The following is a 15,288-nucleotide window of genomic DNA, read 5'->3' on the forward strand; positions in this document are numbered from 1 at the left end:
AAGGCCAGGGGGTAAACACGTTCGCGCTACTGGGTAAGTTGACTGGTAATTATGACCAAACCAGGTAACTCACTCGCATCACCACAGAATCACACGATATTGTTGTCTTTCTGAACCAAACTTGACTCACCTTTTCTTGACTTTTGTTGACTTTCCTGTGGATGTGACAAGTCGTTTGAGACTTGTAAGGCTGGAAAAGGCTCGGACGGCAAAAGTTCGTGGACAGTTTTATGTGGTATAACCAATTTTACGCCGCATTTATTGAGTACTGGACTACTGAAACATTGAAAATCAAGAATATATTTGAATAAAGTAGTTTTCACACCTCTTAGACAATGTCATAGCCTGTTTTCGTAGGAATTGAATCCAATAGTTTGGAATTCGCCAGCCTCGGAGTTTGGATGCCGGAAATTAGCGAGATCCCAGGCTCCAATCCGTTGGCATCGTTGAAGAACCAAACGTACATAGTTAGTGCAACCACAGACCCGATTAGGCCACCAAGGAATATATCCTTGAAATCGTGTCTATAGTCTTGGGTGCGCGTCAATGCGATCCAGGTGGCAAGAAACACCGGCAGCAGTGGAATCAATCGTATGTGGACAGAAATGTGTCTTGACTGGCTGCTTTTGCGCCCAAACAGTCCCGATTGGCCCAAAATCCACAAGGAAAGGAAACCAAGACCGCAAAATGCAATACTAGAATGGCCAGAGGGTGACGACTTGAAGCCATCCCTCAAAATGGCCTTTCCCAAAGGTGCAGTGCACACATTGACACTGACAGTTCCCGACAACGGCGTTCCCTGTTTGGGTTTGCACCGAACAAGAAAATCTGGACGTGGCTTTCCTATCATCACCTTCAGGCATTCTGTGCTAACTCCAGTGATACCAAGGGCCATCGTAAGGGCCAGCACTGACACATGCAGAAGATGCGCTTTGCTAATACCTTCTTGCGAATCCGAATCCGTAAATCCGCGTCTGTAGGTCAATGCTTTTCTTATGATCTTCGATCCAATAGTTGTAGCTATGATGGCTGCGAGAGGAAATCCTATCGCGAAGAGGTAGAGTTTTGCGTCTGGTACCTGTTCAATCTGGGTGAATGGATGGCCGATCCGCTCATCCATTGTGTTGAATTGGCGGTAGAAAGGATCCACATTGTACTCCATGTATTTTCCAGTGAAGCCCAGAACCACCGCCAGCAACCAATCAAATGCGTATTGTAGGACATACTTAGCAGGCACCTTAGAAACCGTGGGCCCTGCGTACTGCACCACAGTGTCGGCCAGCTTGCCCATGTTCTTCAAATGTACCGCACTCATGTCAGTTGTTCAACAAAGAAGAAGACGTATTAAACCAGGAATAAAGCACGTGCAAACGTGTCTGAGGGCTAAGCGCTCCCTCTTATGGTAATGCTTATCGAGGCTGTTCCCGGTGAAGTGAAGGGTCCGCCGCCCGCCTCAAGCACCGCCACACCAGCCCCGATTTTGTTGTCAGTGCATAAGCCGAGAATGAAGCGAGGAATGACGTCAAATAATCTTTTTTGGGCTGAAAATGGGTCGAAATCAATCAATTGGCTATCCGGGTATAGGCTGATCTATTTTTGAGCTGAATCTCATGTATATTCGTTGATATGAACGGACACCCCATCACTCTCCTTGCACGCGAGGTATTATCTTATTCATGCGCCACAACCGTGCCTCAGTCATGGGGATCAAGCGTTGCATATCTGCAGGCTTAGTTCGGATTGCCAAAACGGTGGCTGTAATCCGGCGACTATCTACTGCATTGGGACAGAAGAATAAAATTTTAGTGCTAAAAGCGGCTTATGGGCGTTTGAAATGGCTTCCTAAATTTTTTATCGCGTAGTTTTGGATTATTACCGTGGAACATTATGGGCATGTATTTGAGAAGACATACGCCTTCTTGAGGGCACAATAAACGATAAGGTGAGAGTCTAATTGCTATATAAAGAGTCTGCATTGGAGACAACTGCGATTGAGTCACTCGGAGGTAATAATTGGACGCGCGAAGTCTGATCGGGAGTCTGCAAATATAACGGGCCAGTCTGACGATTCTCTTCACGCAAATTAACCCCGGAAAGTTTCGTTTCAGTCTGAACCTGGAGTAAACTCTTCATGCATTGATCCTTCATTGAGTTCAATGCAGACGAACAATAGTCAGAATCTTCCAAGACACTTTTTTCTTTGCGGAAAAACCCGGATGATGTTTTTTACCTATCGGGTCTCTGCCCGACTTGTGTCCATCGCCCAGTATGAATCCAAATTTCTCTGTGTTCTGTCCATCTTTAGTGGCTCCACCACGAGATCATCCCAAAAGGTCACTCTACTTCAGCTTTAACATGTCATTCCAAATTCACCTCACCTCTAGGGTCCCGTCCAGCAACTCGCCCTCAAACATCTTGACCAGATTGTACAAAATTTTGCCATGAAAGTAGATCGGCTGCATCTTCCCTAGCTCTGCAGCTGCTCCAATCTCCTCGGGGATTATGTCTTTGACAATGGGACTCTTGTTGTTCTCAAAGCTCTGCGGTCTTGGCAATGTCGGTCCGGTTTCCAAGGGAAGAATTGCACACAGCCATATCCGTGTTTTATAAACCTTGAAAAGCTCCTTGATGAGTCCACGGAAATCCAGCCGTTTCGAGCAGTAATAGTAGATGATCAGCTTCTTCTTATCAAACTGGAACTCCACGTTTTTCACTTCCAGTCGTAGATTTAGATTGGCCGCATATTGTAGACACAGTCTATGGGCTACTATCTCGTCATTGAACTTTGAGCATAGCTGTTGAATCTCAAACGGCTTCACAAACCGGAGAATCTGTTTGTTGGGAAGGGTCACAAAATTCTCGTCTTCATTTATGACTGAGCTTCGCGGATGCGTATTTGCATTCGGGTTGGGATGTGGAGTGGAACCTGTATTTGTTTCCGCATAGCCAAGCGACTTCAGATGGAGTTTCTTTTTCAAATAATTGAACAGAATAGCCACATCCACTGGAATCGTCGGCTCGAGGACCATTGCAAGGTCTTTTCCTCTGTCTCCCTCAACTATGATCAAGTCCTCTTTGCATAGCTGCAAGTTGGAGTTCTTTGGAATTGAGATGATGTCCAGTTTGTTGTTCTTATTCAGGATCAAAGTGTAGTTTTTCTGTTGGAACTTAAGGTCTCCATTGCGAGCCTTGAGTCGCGAAACAAGCGAGAAAACCCTTGAGATCAGAATCCGATCCAGGTCAGTTAAATCAGGTTGTGTGAACCCGAAGTCCACCAGTTTCGTCAGTTCTTTTACTATTCTCTGTGAGATTTCGATATCACCGAAGTAAGGTCTCACCTCGTGAAACCTTTCCCGTAACTCCGCTGACGTCACAATGTATTGTCCATGAAGTAATAATCCGTTGTCCAGCTTGACCACCTGAGGTTGCGATTGGCCGTGGGGCCGGAAATCGGGTCGGAAATCGCCCCATTCGCGTCCCGGATAAAGACTCAGTCGACGAGGAGTCTCAATACTCAAAGCTCCAAATCCGGTGCTCAAATCAACTGGATCTTGGAATCGTTCGGTGTTGCGATTGTGGAACTCTGCAGCATAACTTGGCCTCCGACTACTAATATTGGACACTCCACCCTGTAACTCCAATGGGAGGGTGAATGCGTCTTGGCCTAATCCATTACCTAGTCCCTGGGTCAGTCCATGACCGTTCTGGGAAACAACCCCCTGGCCCAAACTGGACGTTGGGGATAAAGGGTTGTTGTAAAGTCCCGTAGGATAACCAACATAGTTGTTGGAAACGCGGGACTCCATCGGTTGCGGCTGATTCCAGTGACTCAGCCCTTCTGAAACACTGGTAGTGATCCCTTGGCTAACATTCAGCTCCGTTCTGGGGTACTTTCCCCAAACGTCTCTGCGCTGAACCGAATCTGCGTGGGCGCTGAGCTTCGAAAGAAGTTCGTCTGTAAAACCGTTCATCCCGGTGTCAAATTCCATGATAGGGCGGCTTTGATTTGTTTGAAAAAGCCAGAGTTACTGGAGCAAAGCGGGACAAGAAATATAGACAATACAAGTGTGTCCAGAAGAAGATGTAAAGGCGGGGGGAAAGAGCATTTTGGCCGTTCAATGTCAGCGGACGTGCGCTGATAAAATTGCGGAGAACTTTGTGGAGAAAGGCAGTTGGCGCACTACATGTGCTCGGAGTGCGATTGTGATTGGACAAATGCTACGTCATCGAGGGGTCGCAGGGTTTCCGGTGCGGGCTATGAGATATATTCTGACATGTTTGATGTCGGTACTTCAGGCTATGAAAATAGTTGAAGGACCGATATATGATTGGAGGTATTGACGCCGTTTCAAAGAAATAATTATTTTGGATACTTTGGTTTTTTGCCTTTTTTGGATATTTCGGCGAAACAAACTTTATACCGAGTACGGCTTGTGGCCTTGAGCCTCCAGAATTTAGTTTGATGATGGGGTTTTTTAGTGCGTGAGCGAATTGGTCCGATCCAAGATCTGACATGGGTGAGATCTTTGGCATATCATAGGTTATTTTTGGTGGATCTTGATAGAAATCGATTGAGCCAGGTAATATAACCTCTGTGCTAGTTGCTAGGGGATCCACCTTTTTTTTTTGGAGAAAAACGAAGCGCTTGGGTAGAAGGGCCATTCTCTGCAGGCAGGAACAACATGCATGATTGATTCTACCTCGACATCTCCGGTCGAAAGTAAATTGATGAGACGAGAAGCTTTCAACAGAGCCGATAGACGTAGAAAATTCAAGAACCAATCAATAAAATCTGCTTATTTTGTTTATATAGGCTTTATTCGACGGTCAATTAGCACAAACTAGTTCTGGTCATGTGATGCTTTAATCCGGGATCCATGCATAAGTAGGGTGCAAATTAAGCATTGAGAAGAGGTCCTAAGTAAAAAAATCGGAAGGCAAATCTGGGACTAGCGAAAAAAAGCCTACCAAAGAGGCAATCGTCTACAATAGGGCCATCCTCTCACTGCTGGTACGATTCTCTGCCTTCATTCCTTTCATACTGTCAATCTACTAAAAAGGTAAGTTTTTGTGTTCAAAGCCGTTGAAGGATCCCATTGATGCAAGCTGTTACATAAAACATGTCAAAAGAAAGAGCAGGAGTATAAAAATGGCGAGGAGAGCGAAAAGAAAACGGTCTCTCTATTGTCACGTGACACCAGGAAGATCTCGAATCTCTGGAGGCACTGACCGTTGATATATATTTTTTTGGATTTTTTGTTTCTGGTTGTGGTTTTCGGAGTCGACGAGTTGAGCGTGCGACGTAACATTAGTGTAATTCATGAATGAACTTGTGTGGCCCGCGTGGGAGTGAAGAACTGGTTGATTCTAACACTTACAAAGTGAGCTTCTTTGGTTGTTCCCAGGTGTTTTCCTGGTTGGTGAAGTGACCGTACGATGCAGTCTTCAAGTAGATTGGTCTGGCGAGGTCGAGCTCTCTCACAAGGACACCTGGTCTCAGGTCAAAGTTCTTGTTGATGATAGCGACAAGCTCATCCGACGAGTACTTGGAGGTTCCGTAAGTGTCAACGTAGATCGACAATGGTTCGGCAACACCGATAGCGTACGAGAACTGGACAAGGGCACGTCTGGCGAGCTTGGCGTTGACCAGCGACTTGGCAACCCAACGGGCAGCGTAGGCAGCAGATCTGTCAACCTTGGAGAAGTCCTTTCCGGAGAAAGCTCCACCACCGTGGGCACCCCATCCTCCGTAAGTGTCGACAATGATCTTACGTCCAGTAAGACCAGCGTCTCCGTGAGGACCACCGATGACGAATCTTCCAGAAGGTTGAATGTGGTACTTGGTCTTGTCGTCCAAAAGGTGGGCTGGGATAACCTTCTCGATAATGTGCTTCTGCAGCTCAGATCTGATGTCATCGGTCGAGATGGAGTCAGCGTGCTGGGCTGAGATGACAACAGTGTCGACTCTCAGAGGGATCACGGCACCGCCGTCCTTGGCGTACTCAACAGTGACTTGGGTCTTGGTGTCGGGTCTCAACCAAGGCAAAGCACCGGATCTGCGGGCATCGGCAAGAGCAGCGTTCAGCTTGTGGGCAAGCAGAATGGTCAAAGGCAGCTTCTCGTCGGTCTCGTCGGTAGCATAACCAAACATGATACCTTGGTCACCGGCTCCGAGCTCCTCAAGAGCCTTCTCGTAGTGCAAACCTTGGGCAATATCGGCAGATTGCTGCTCGATGGCAACCATCACGTTACAGGTCTTGTAGTCAAATCCCTTGTCGGACTCGTCATAACCGATGTGCTTGATGGTGTCTCTGATGATCTTCTGGTAGTCCAGGTTGGCGGAGGTGGTGATCTCACCGAACACCATCACCATACCAGTCTTGGTCGCAGTTTCACAGGCAACCTTGGAAAGTGGGTCAACGGTCAAACAGGCGTCGAGAATGGCGTCCGAGACTTGATCACAGATCTTGTCTGGGTGACCTTCGCCGACAGATTCGGAGGTGAAGAGGAAAGTTTCTTGGGTCATTGTATCAGAGGAATTGACGGCGACGCTAACAGACGAGACGGCTAGAAGTTCTTGTTCAAGATGAAAAGAAAAGAAAAAAAAAGAGGAAGAGAGCGAAAAAAACGGACACACAGAGTCAGGACGACGTGGTGGTGTTGGCTTGGGAACGAGGAACTGCATTCCGAGGGAGCGTGGGCGCGTTTGCACGTGATTGTGGCTTCAAATTGAAGTGTTTTCCGAGGGTAATTTTGGTTGGCAGTCACGTGTAATTGACAAATTCCACTGCAAAAAAAAAATTCGTTGAGCTTTTTGGCCATGTGATTGGGGGTTTTCCGTTTTGGGACACTGGTAAGTACACGATTAAAAAAATCTTGAAAGGTACGAGATGGTGCATTAACGAGCTGTAGGGTATTGGAAAGGCATTGTGCATTCAACGGTAGCCGAGAGAAAATGATTCTTACATTTCGTGGTGGCTGATTCTGATGATTTGCATCAAAATTATGCGATCTTATCTGTGGTGGTCACTGCCGATGTATTCCGTTTCAGAATTTGTCCACAGGCTTTGATAACTTCTACGATTTCCAAGTCAATTCACATCACTTTCAAAACTCAAAATGCAACTGATCATCCTAAATCCTATTTCTTTGCAGGCTTTCTCCAGAAATACTGTTTGTGGGTCTTTCTGCAACTGCGGAGACCGCCGCTCTCGCCCTTGAGATTGGCCACCAGCTGCGTTCTGTCCAAGTTGGTGTCTTTCTCGGGAATGTAGTAGTATTCCTCGTCGAGGGGTTTTCCAGCGGCATCCTTGCCAATTCTGTAGATGACTCCAACACATTCAACGTATCTCATGAGCAGCACACGTAATTGTTCGTCGTTTAAGTTTTCTGTTGAGTGCGAAATGGACTTGATGGTGGACAATGGAGTTGACGAAAGCCTACTGAAAGCAAGATGGTTCACCAAAACATTCTCAACCTGGTCAATATCTGCAATTGGCGCGAGAATCTTGTCGACTTCCTGCTGCGAGATGTTGTCGTAGAGACCTTCAGCTTTGTGTCTCTTGTTCGTAGGACCGGAGATCCGGGGCTTCTTCTTAGTGCTTGGACTGCGATTGAGCTCGTTACTGCTGAGTGCCTTAAGAGGCGTTGGTGGTGCTGATGGTGAAGCCATGGGTGGTGCCATGGAAGAGACTGTGGGTGAGGCAACGCTTGTTTTGGTAGTTTCAGCTGCTGAACCTGTCTGAATTGTCTCGGTTGCTTTCTCAACAATAGGCGTAGATGATCTTTTTGAAACAAAGATGTCGTGCTCGTCATCAGTAAGATCAGCCTTATCTTCATACTCAAGCAGAACAAGCTCTCCACTCAAATCCATCAATACTCCCTCAATCAACGGCATAACAATACTTTCATCCTTCAAGATGTAGAAGTTGGTCAATCTGTTTTCCTTGGCAATGATCCGGCTGGGTTCGATGATATAATCGTCCTGGCCCTCTTCCTGGAGCTTGACGTTAACCTTTTGAGGGATCGAAACATTAACTCCATTCCATCCAACACACCGCAATTCCACTCGTTGTTCCTTCAACATCCGAATCTTAAGATGAACTCTCGAAATCCGCTTGTTGTGTTGACTTAGCGGGAAATTGCATGACTTAGACGACCGTCCAAGATAGACAACAGACCCATCGCTGGGCAGTCTGAGGTGGTGAACAGAATCGAGTGGATCAACGATTTTGACCTTGCACGAGCGTGTCGGAGTGTTGACAGGGCTCTCAAGCACATTTCTGATGGGACTTGATGATCTCACTCCACTAGAGGACGGGTTTGGGGTAGCAAACTGCATCACGGGTTCTGGAATAGCCGTCAGCGCCTCCTTAACATAGATCCCCTCCGCGCCCAGATTGGGCGATGATGGCGGAAACTGGTACTGGCCGCTCATGTCTGGATCTGCCAGCTAGAAGTTCTGCTAGAAATTCACACGAAAATAAAGACGGATGTGCTTCTGGTGTGCTGATGGAAAGACAAGCATAAAGGTGCCTGTTCTGTATAACACGAAAAACGCGCATGCCACGCACCTTTTGTCAACAAAGAAAGCGCGTTTGGTCATGCGGCTGCATATTCGCCTCTGCACGTTACCTTGTAATGATTATCACGTGATTGAAAAAAGGGCATATTAGCCCTCGAGTTCAAGCGTTTGGTTCTCGGCTGTACACTACTAGCAGTGTACCAACCGGTTTCGCTGGAGCCCTCACCGCTCCTGGTGAAAAAAATGCTTGTGGCCTTCTTACCGGTTGCAAGTTTCAGAAGCCTACCACATCTACAAAGACACTAATCATCAAAAATGGGAAGTATGTAGCACTCATGAGTTTGATTTACCACGATCTGTTTGTTCTGTTGTTGGAAAGGGGATTCCGACGGTTATTGGAGGGGGGATTGTCGACAGAGTATGGAAGTTGAAGCTAGGAGCAGAAACCTACAATAAGAGGATTTTTCAAGAGGCCAACATCGCTGCGAATGGGTTGAATCTACTGCAAGCAACAAGTCGCATACTTTTTCCGCGGTCGGAGCCTATTCCATTCAGAACAAACAACAAGTCCTCGACCACTTACTAACACACACGACAGAGGGTACTCCATCTTTCGGTAAAAAACAAAACAAGTCGCACACTTTGTGTAACCGTTGTGGCAAGCGTGCCTTCCACATCCAGAAGAAGACCTGTGCTTCCTGTGGTTACCCAGCCGCCAAGCTGAGATCTCACAACTGGGCCCTGAAGGCCAAGAGAAGAAGAACGACCGGTACTGGCCGTATGGCTTACTTGAAGCACGTGTCCAGAAGATTCAAGAACGGTTTCCAAACCACTGTTTAAACTGGTTGAGATGTGATATATCAAAGAAATTTCAAACTTACGTTGACTGTGTAGAGGTGGTGATGTTCAGGTGTGTGACTCTCTGCCCATTGTAGGAGGAGGTGGTGAATTTTCTGATATACAATATGGTTGGACATTGAGAAATATCTCTTATCTAGCCTGTCGATGTATGGAAAACCACCAAGAATATCTCTTTCAATTATGTCTCTCTCATTGACTCTAAATGTGCCAAACCTATGTCCCATCTAGTCTGTCGTGAATTATTCACGGCGAGACATAGGCTGGATGAAATTGATACATTCCCATAAACCCATCTCCTCCATTGTATTAGCCAGGCTAGTTCTGTGAACGAGTGGGGTGTATGGTAAGTTTATGAGGTTTCTCTCTTTGGCCCTTCTCAATGTACGGAGATCAGGCGTAATGCTCTGAAAATCTTCGTTCAGTAAAATGTATTAGCATTCATTATATCGTCAAGATTTGTGGCTTATATTGGTAGTCGTTGCATGTCTTTCGAGGATTAAAGCTGTCTCTTTCTGTAGCTTCGTTCTGTCAAGGCGGTGATTTCAAGCATTCGTTTTCCGTGATCGTAGTCTAGTCTCGCGCATGGCTCTCGTTCCTTCTTCTCTTACTCCTCGTCATCGTCTTCAAATCCAATGTCCGCCTGTGGGTCAACCCAGTTCATACTAAAGTACAAGCTGTCAGCCTCGTCTCCAGTCACACACAGCCCAAGAACATCTCTTGCCAACTCAATTGTGGTGTCATCATACGAGATCTCGACTCCATTAGATTGCGTATCAGCCTTAGTGTGCTCCTCTATGATGTATGCATCACGCAGATAATCATCCAGAGAAACGGCTCGAAGGCGGGACGCAATGCCAAAAACCTCCTCGTTCTTGCGTTCAAGATGCGCATTGAAAATTGGGTGCATATAGCCTACTTTACGGGCCTGTGCAACGAATGCGGCTGACTCGTGAGAGACCGTTGTGGCACAAATTGCTAGGAACGCAGTCACCACGTCTCGAAGAACATCTCGAGGCAATTGAGAAATCTCCAGAGCAGACTCTGTGCAAATGTGGTGAACCACACGGACGATCGAGTTGACCACCTTGATCCGCGTGTGTACCGTTCTACTCCGTGGTGATCTCAGAATGTATTCCTGTTGTTTGACAAGCAACCAGATGGAAACGCGAGCAATCTCGATCATGGTTTCGGGTTTGAGAGGAACTATGTCTCGTCTAGAGAAATACAACTCAAACATTCGTAGCACCTCGTGACGGATGTGAAGCCTGTGCAGTTCTTGGTTTACCGTATTGAGAGGAGCACCATTATTTTTGATGATATCATTGTACATGTCGGGTGACAACGGCAGAGCAAGAGACACGTTTGCATATGCTATCATGGGATCATCCCCAAGTGGAACGAGAGCTTCCAAAAGCTTGATATCACGTCCACAGCCAACGATCCGATTCAAACCGTATACTCGCAATCCGCTCTTGGACTCCATCCCCGAAGCAAGGAGCTTCGTGAGCAGCATCATTTTCTCAGTAATAGCATCTGCTGTTGCGTCTGATTGCGATGTCCCGAATACCTCAGGAACAACAGCATTTGTCAGAATCTCAACAGCGTTGAACACATAGTTCGTGGGGGTCTGCTGGTGAGTAACCAAACTGAGAATTTCAAGAAGAAAGTCTGTATAAAAACCCTTGAGATCATCAACCTTCCTGAATTTGGCAAACTCAGTTGCTGTTTCTACCAGGTCCAGTGCAAAAGTAGTCACCATTATCTCCAAGACAACGTTTTGGAAAGGCTTGTGCTTCACAAACACCTTGACCTCTTCCATCGTGGTGGAGGTTGTCAACGCAGGTTTATCAACTTCAAAAGGATCCTCTGTCCCTCTAAGCAGATTGGGATACGATGTACAGACCTCCACGTTGAAATTGAGCACAACCCATAGTGTCTTGATAGGGACTGCAACCGGTCTGTATCTCATAGCACAATGCATCAAGGCTTGCAAGAAAGGAATTGGCAGCAGCGATTTAGCCGAAAACAATTTGTTGCAGAACTCCAGCAAATACAGCAAAAACTCCGAAATCAGAGTGTCTAATCTTTCATCATTCTTGATAGAGACCAGATAGTTAGTCAGCTCAGTCTTGATGCTTTCTCTTCCTTTGGTGATCTTGAACGGGCCCCTGCTAAATTCCACCTCGGAATCTATCCTAGATAGAAAGTCCATAGTAGATCGCGAACTACCCGGAATAACATGCGCCATTATCGCATCAATGAACAGGTCTTTCTCCAACGGAATGACTGTTCTCTGACCAATCACAGAAAGTTTTTGAGAAGGCGCAGGAATGGCCCTTCCCCGAAGCGAAAAAGGCGACTCTGACATCTGCGATTCCGAGACCTTATCTGCTCGTAATTCAGTAGTATTTCCTGTTTTGGGTCTTTTTCTCTTGCTACCTTCCAGATCCAGTCTGAGAGACAAATTCTTCACCTCAGAGTCTAGGAACTTCTTCTCATCCTCGACCCTTTTGATAGCATCCACATACGCTTTCACCTTACTAGTCTTGTCACCCAATTCCTTGTCGTAACTCTCACGAAGTCTTTTTTGTTCCTTATTGTGCCTTTGAACTAATTCCTGGATTTGCTGTCTTAAGATTGCGTTTTCGCCTTTTGTCATCAGTATTTCGTCCTCGACAGATCGACTGGGGGCTGTTGCTGCAGCTGGAGCACTCGGCGTTGCGGGAGTAACCGACGTTGGCTTTGACGTCAGCTCCACCAATGCATCCTCGAAGTCATCGTCGAAATCATCACCGAAACCGTCATCTTCTAGATCATCATCGAAGTCATCTCCAAACTCGTTTGCACCGCCAGTCTGGTCGCGTTTGGACATCTCAGAAGTCTTCTTCTGGAGAATTCAAAATGCTCCAGTATACTGAAATTAACCAGCACAGCTTTGAAACGCAAAATCTCCAAGAAAAACAAATATAAAAACAGATACAAACGTTCAGTCGCGTGTATTCAACTCCAGTAATGGTTTGAATCATCTATCATCTAGACGTGTCTCTCCGGATTTTTATCGCAATGAGCAGCACACTACTGTCTCCAAAAAAAATTTCAGAGGAATCAGGCCTCGATACGGCTTGCTCAATATCACCATATTCCACACGCTCTCTTAACCAGACTTTTTTTACTTTCCTAAGTGAAATATCAATCTCATAATGGTGACTGATTCAAAAGAAAGAGTGCCCAAGAAGGAGGGCGCAGTTCCAGATGCCTCGTTGGTACCTACGCAACCGACTCCGCTATCGTCGAAGGACAAAAGCACTAAGAGACTGATCGTTGTGCTTTCGCAGGCATGTCTCGAAACCAGACGTCTGAGTACCTCTAGCGGAGAGAAATACGCTTTGCTGAACTGTGACGATCACCAGGGTCTGCTGAAGAAGATGGGAAGAGACATTGCTGAAGCCAGACCAGATATCACACACCAATGTCTGCTTACTTTGCTTGATTCGCCCATTAATAAAGCTGGAAAGCTCCAGGTGTATATCCAGACTGCGCGTGGTGTTCTCATTGAGGTGAATCCAACCGTGAGGATTCCAAGAACATTCAAGAGATTTTCGGGTTTGATGGTTCAGTTACTGTTGAAACTGTCTATTCGCTCCGTTAATTCGCAGGAGAGACTTCTCAAGGTTATCAAGAACCCAATCACAGACCATTTGCCAACCAAATGCCGTAAAATAACGCTCTCGTTTGATGCACCCGTGAGAAGGGTCCAGGATTACATTGAAACGCTGGACGATGACGAGAGTGTGTGTGTGTTTGTGGGAGCAATGGCCAGAGGAAAGGATAACTTTGCTGACGAGTTTGTGGATGAGAAGATTGGTGTTTCTGAGTACCCTCTATCAGCCTCGGTGGCATGCAGCAAGTTTTGTCATGGAGCCGAAGATGCGTGGGGTATCCAGTAAATAAAGACGGTTGTTTGAAGAAATGAAACGATTAAATAGTTGAGAAATAATTTGAATCGCAATAAGTTCGCGTTGAACTCAATTTTTAGTTTTTGAATGACCTCATCATGCTGGCACGGGTTCTGAAAAAACCACAACACGGAACATGTTGTAGTGAGCCAGGAAAAATATGACACCTGACTTTCCTCTCAGATCCTATTGTTTGTTCCTGTCATTTGTCTTCTTTTCTTCTTCTCTTCTTTTTTTTCCTTCCTGGCTCTCTTTCATTTCACATCCGGTTATATTTTCCTGCTAAATCGTCTGCCCCTTCCCTGAGTTTAATACCGTTTCAAAATGCCGGTTTTCGAAGCTCCCGCAGTCTACGTCCAGAGCGCCGTCACCACGCTGTCGACTTACATGATCCAACACTTGTACATGAAACAGCTGATCGACTCTGACCGTACTGCTGCTAACGTGCTGCCATTGTTGAACCCAACCGCTGTTTACTACGTCAGACGTGAAAGGGCCAACAAGCAAAATGTGGTGAACGTTTTCGATTCCAAAGGAAATAAGGTTTACACTTTTGAGAGAACTACACCATTGAATCCGGTTTGGAGAATGCTTGAGTTTCCTTCAAGAAGAGAGGCTGCTACGGTACGTGCTGGTTTCTTTCTTACATCTGCCGACTTCCACAACGTTCCCGGGGTCCAGCACCGTGTTATCAGTGATGAGAACGGGCTTTCCGGAAAGTTTAAGACCTTCTATCTCGACGACGGCCACAAGTATGGCTGGACTAGAGGGTCCAAGTTTTTGGAGAAGTTCGTTAATCCCGGTGGTGACGACGAGGAAGTCCGCGAAAGAATAGCCAAGGTTAGGCTCATGCGGCAATGGAAGTTCGACTTCGAGCTGATCGTCGACGAGACAAAAATCAACAAAGAGGTGGCTTTGGCCACCGGATTTGTCTCGATGATGACACAGTGGGGCGTCGGTGACATCACTGAGACCACCGGTCCTACGCGTCTCCAGGAAAAGACTCAAGACACTTCTGCTGCTGCGGCAACTGCAGGTCACGACCTCAGCCACGTTACCTTTGTGATGAATGGGGCAGACACAGAGGTGACGATTGAGCAAGAATAAGTCCGATGAAAAAAGTTTCAAGCGAATTCGGATTCTCAATTTTGCGATCTGAAACTCTCAGGAATTTGCAAAAACTTAAGTTTTTTTCAAAATAGTTGTCAAACCTAAAACGCAGAGACGGTATACCGTGCAATCAAACTCCGGATACCGATTGGGCAAAGGATGATACATAGTTTTCATATATGTAATGTCACCTCTCAATACAAGACAGACGACTTGGCGTGATACAGCTGTAGCGCATGCGCGCGCATTCCCACCCTGCCCAGATGCATGACCGATGCGTTTCCAGACCCTGTTTCCACGGAAGATGGCATGCTCGCCCATGGCGTTCATTCGGTACTGTCAGGGGCATTCGACTGACCATATTCTCCGTTTCTGAAGGTTCCCGGAGGGGAACTGCTTATCTAGCAAACATGAAGCCTAAGCAAAGGTAAACACAGACCAAACTGTCTGAGCGGGGTAATTCGCCGATCAATCCAAACGTTATAGAAGTAAATTTCAACCAAAGTAAAAATAAATTCGAGGCTTAATTTGGCTAGCTTCCCCAGAATCCAGGGAGCAACTACGTTTTGTGGGGAAAGATAAGCGCGGGCAGATCTGTGCTGAGACATAGTCGGATACAGACACCGGGCAGATGACCCCAGCTGATCTCCGGGACATGCACTGGTGAGGCTTCTGAGTATAAAAGCCCAGACAGCCAGTTGTATGATTGCCAAATTCCTCTTTTTCAAGCCACCCCAAAACTATCAGTAATGTGCTCAACAGCTATTTGCCCAATTTGCAGTGAGTATGGTTTCTCAACAGTACGCAGACGAGACTACTAACGTGGGGTAGACAAAA

General features: G+C 46.4%; 7 protein-coding genes across 7 annotated transcripts; 2 read left to right on the forward strand and 5 right to left on the reverse strand.

The window, feature by feature from the left end:
• Positions 1-328: 328 nt before the first annotated feature.
• Positions 329-1,315, reverse strand: KUCA_T00002863001 (uncharacterized protein; the record flags this gene model as incomplete). The annotated part of the gene is made up of 1 exon (XM_022603151.1): positions 329-1,315. One exon carries the CDS (start codon positions 1,313-1,315, stop codon positions 329-331), a length of 987 nt encoding a protein of 328 aa, XP_022458885.1.
• A 1,054-nt stretch (positions 1,316-2,369) lies between these two features.
• Positions 2,370-3,989, reverse strand: KUCA_T00002864001 (uncharacterized protein; the record flags this gene model as incomplete). The annotated part of the gene is made up of 1 exon (XM_022603153.1): positions 2,370-3,989. The coding sequence occupies one exon, from the start codon at positions 3,987-3,989 to the stop codon at positions 2,370-2,372; it is 1,620 nt and encodes a 539-aa protein (XP_022458886.1).
• Positions 3,990-5,374: 1,385 nt separating this feature from the next.
• KUCA_T00002866001 (uncharacterized protein) lies at positions 5,375-6,526 on the reverse strand (the record flags this gene model as incomplete). The annotated part of the gene is made up of 1 exon (XM_022603154.1): positions 5,375-6,526. One exon carries the CDS (start codon positions 6,524-6,526, stop codon positions 5,375-5,377), a length of 1,152 nt encoding a protein of 383 aa, XP_022458887.1.
• Positions 6,527-7,141: 615 nt separating this feature from the next.
• KUCA_T00002867001 (uncharacterized protein) lies at positions 7,142-8,437 on the reverse strand (the record flags this gene model as incomplete). The annotated part of the gene is made up of 1 exon (XM_022603155.1): positions 7,142-8,437. The coding sequence occupies one exon, from the start codon at positions 8,435-8,437 to the stop codon at positions 7,142-7,144; it is 1,296 nt and encodes a 431-aa protein (XP_022458888.1).
• A 1,552-nt stretch (positions 8,438-9,989) lies between these two features.
• On the reverse strand, positions 9,990-12,257 carry KUCA_T00002868001 (uncharacterized protein; the record flags this gene model as incomplete). Its single annotated transcript, XM_022603156.1, has 1 exon — positions 9,990-12,257. The coding sequence occupies one exon, from the start codon at positions 12,255-12,257 to the stop codon at positions 9,990-9,992; it is 2,268 nt and encodes a 755-aa protein (XP_022458889.1).
• Positions 12,258-12,585: 328 nt separating this feature from the next.
• On the forward strand, positions 12,586-13,332 carry KUCA_T00002869001 (uncharacterized protein; the record flags this gene model as incomplete). The annotated part of the gene is made up of 1 exon (XM_022603157.1): positions 12,586-13,332. One exon carries the CDS (start codon positions 12,586-12,588, stop codon positions 13,330-13,332), a length of 747 nt encoding a protein of 248 aa, XP_022458890.1.
• Positions 13,333-13,665: 333 nt separating this feature from the next.
• KUCA_T00002870001 (uncharacterized protein) lies at positions 13,666-14,448 on the forward strand (the record flags this gene model as incomplete). The annotated part of the gene is made up of 1 exon (XM_022603158.1): positions 13,666-14,448. The coding sequence occupies one exon, from the start codon at positions 13,666-13,668 to the stop codon at positions 14,446-14,448; it is 783 nt and encodes a 260-aa protein (XP_022458891.1).
• Positions 14,449-15,288: the final 840 nt, after the last annotated feature.

The sequence above is a fragment of the Kuraishia capsulata genome, genomic scaffold (assembly GCF_000576695.1).
Source record: "Kuraishia capsulata CBS 1993 genomic scaffold, Kuraishia_capsulata_scaffold_3, whole genome shotgun sequence".
NCBI lineage: Eukaryota > Fungi > Ascomycota > Pichiomycetes > Pichiales > Pichiaceae > Kuraishia > Kuraishia capsulata.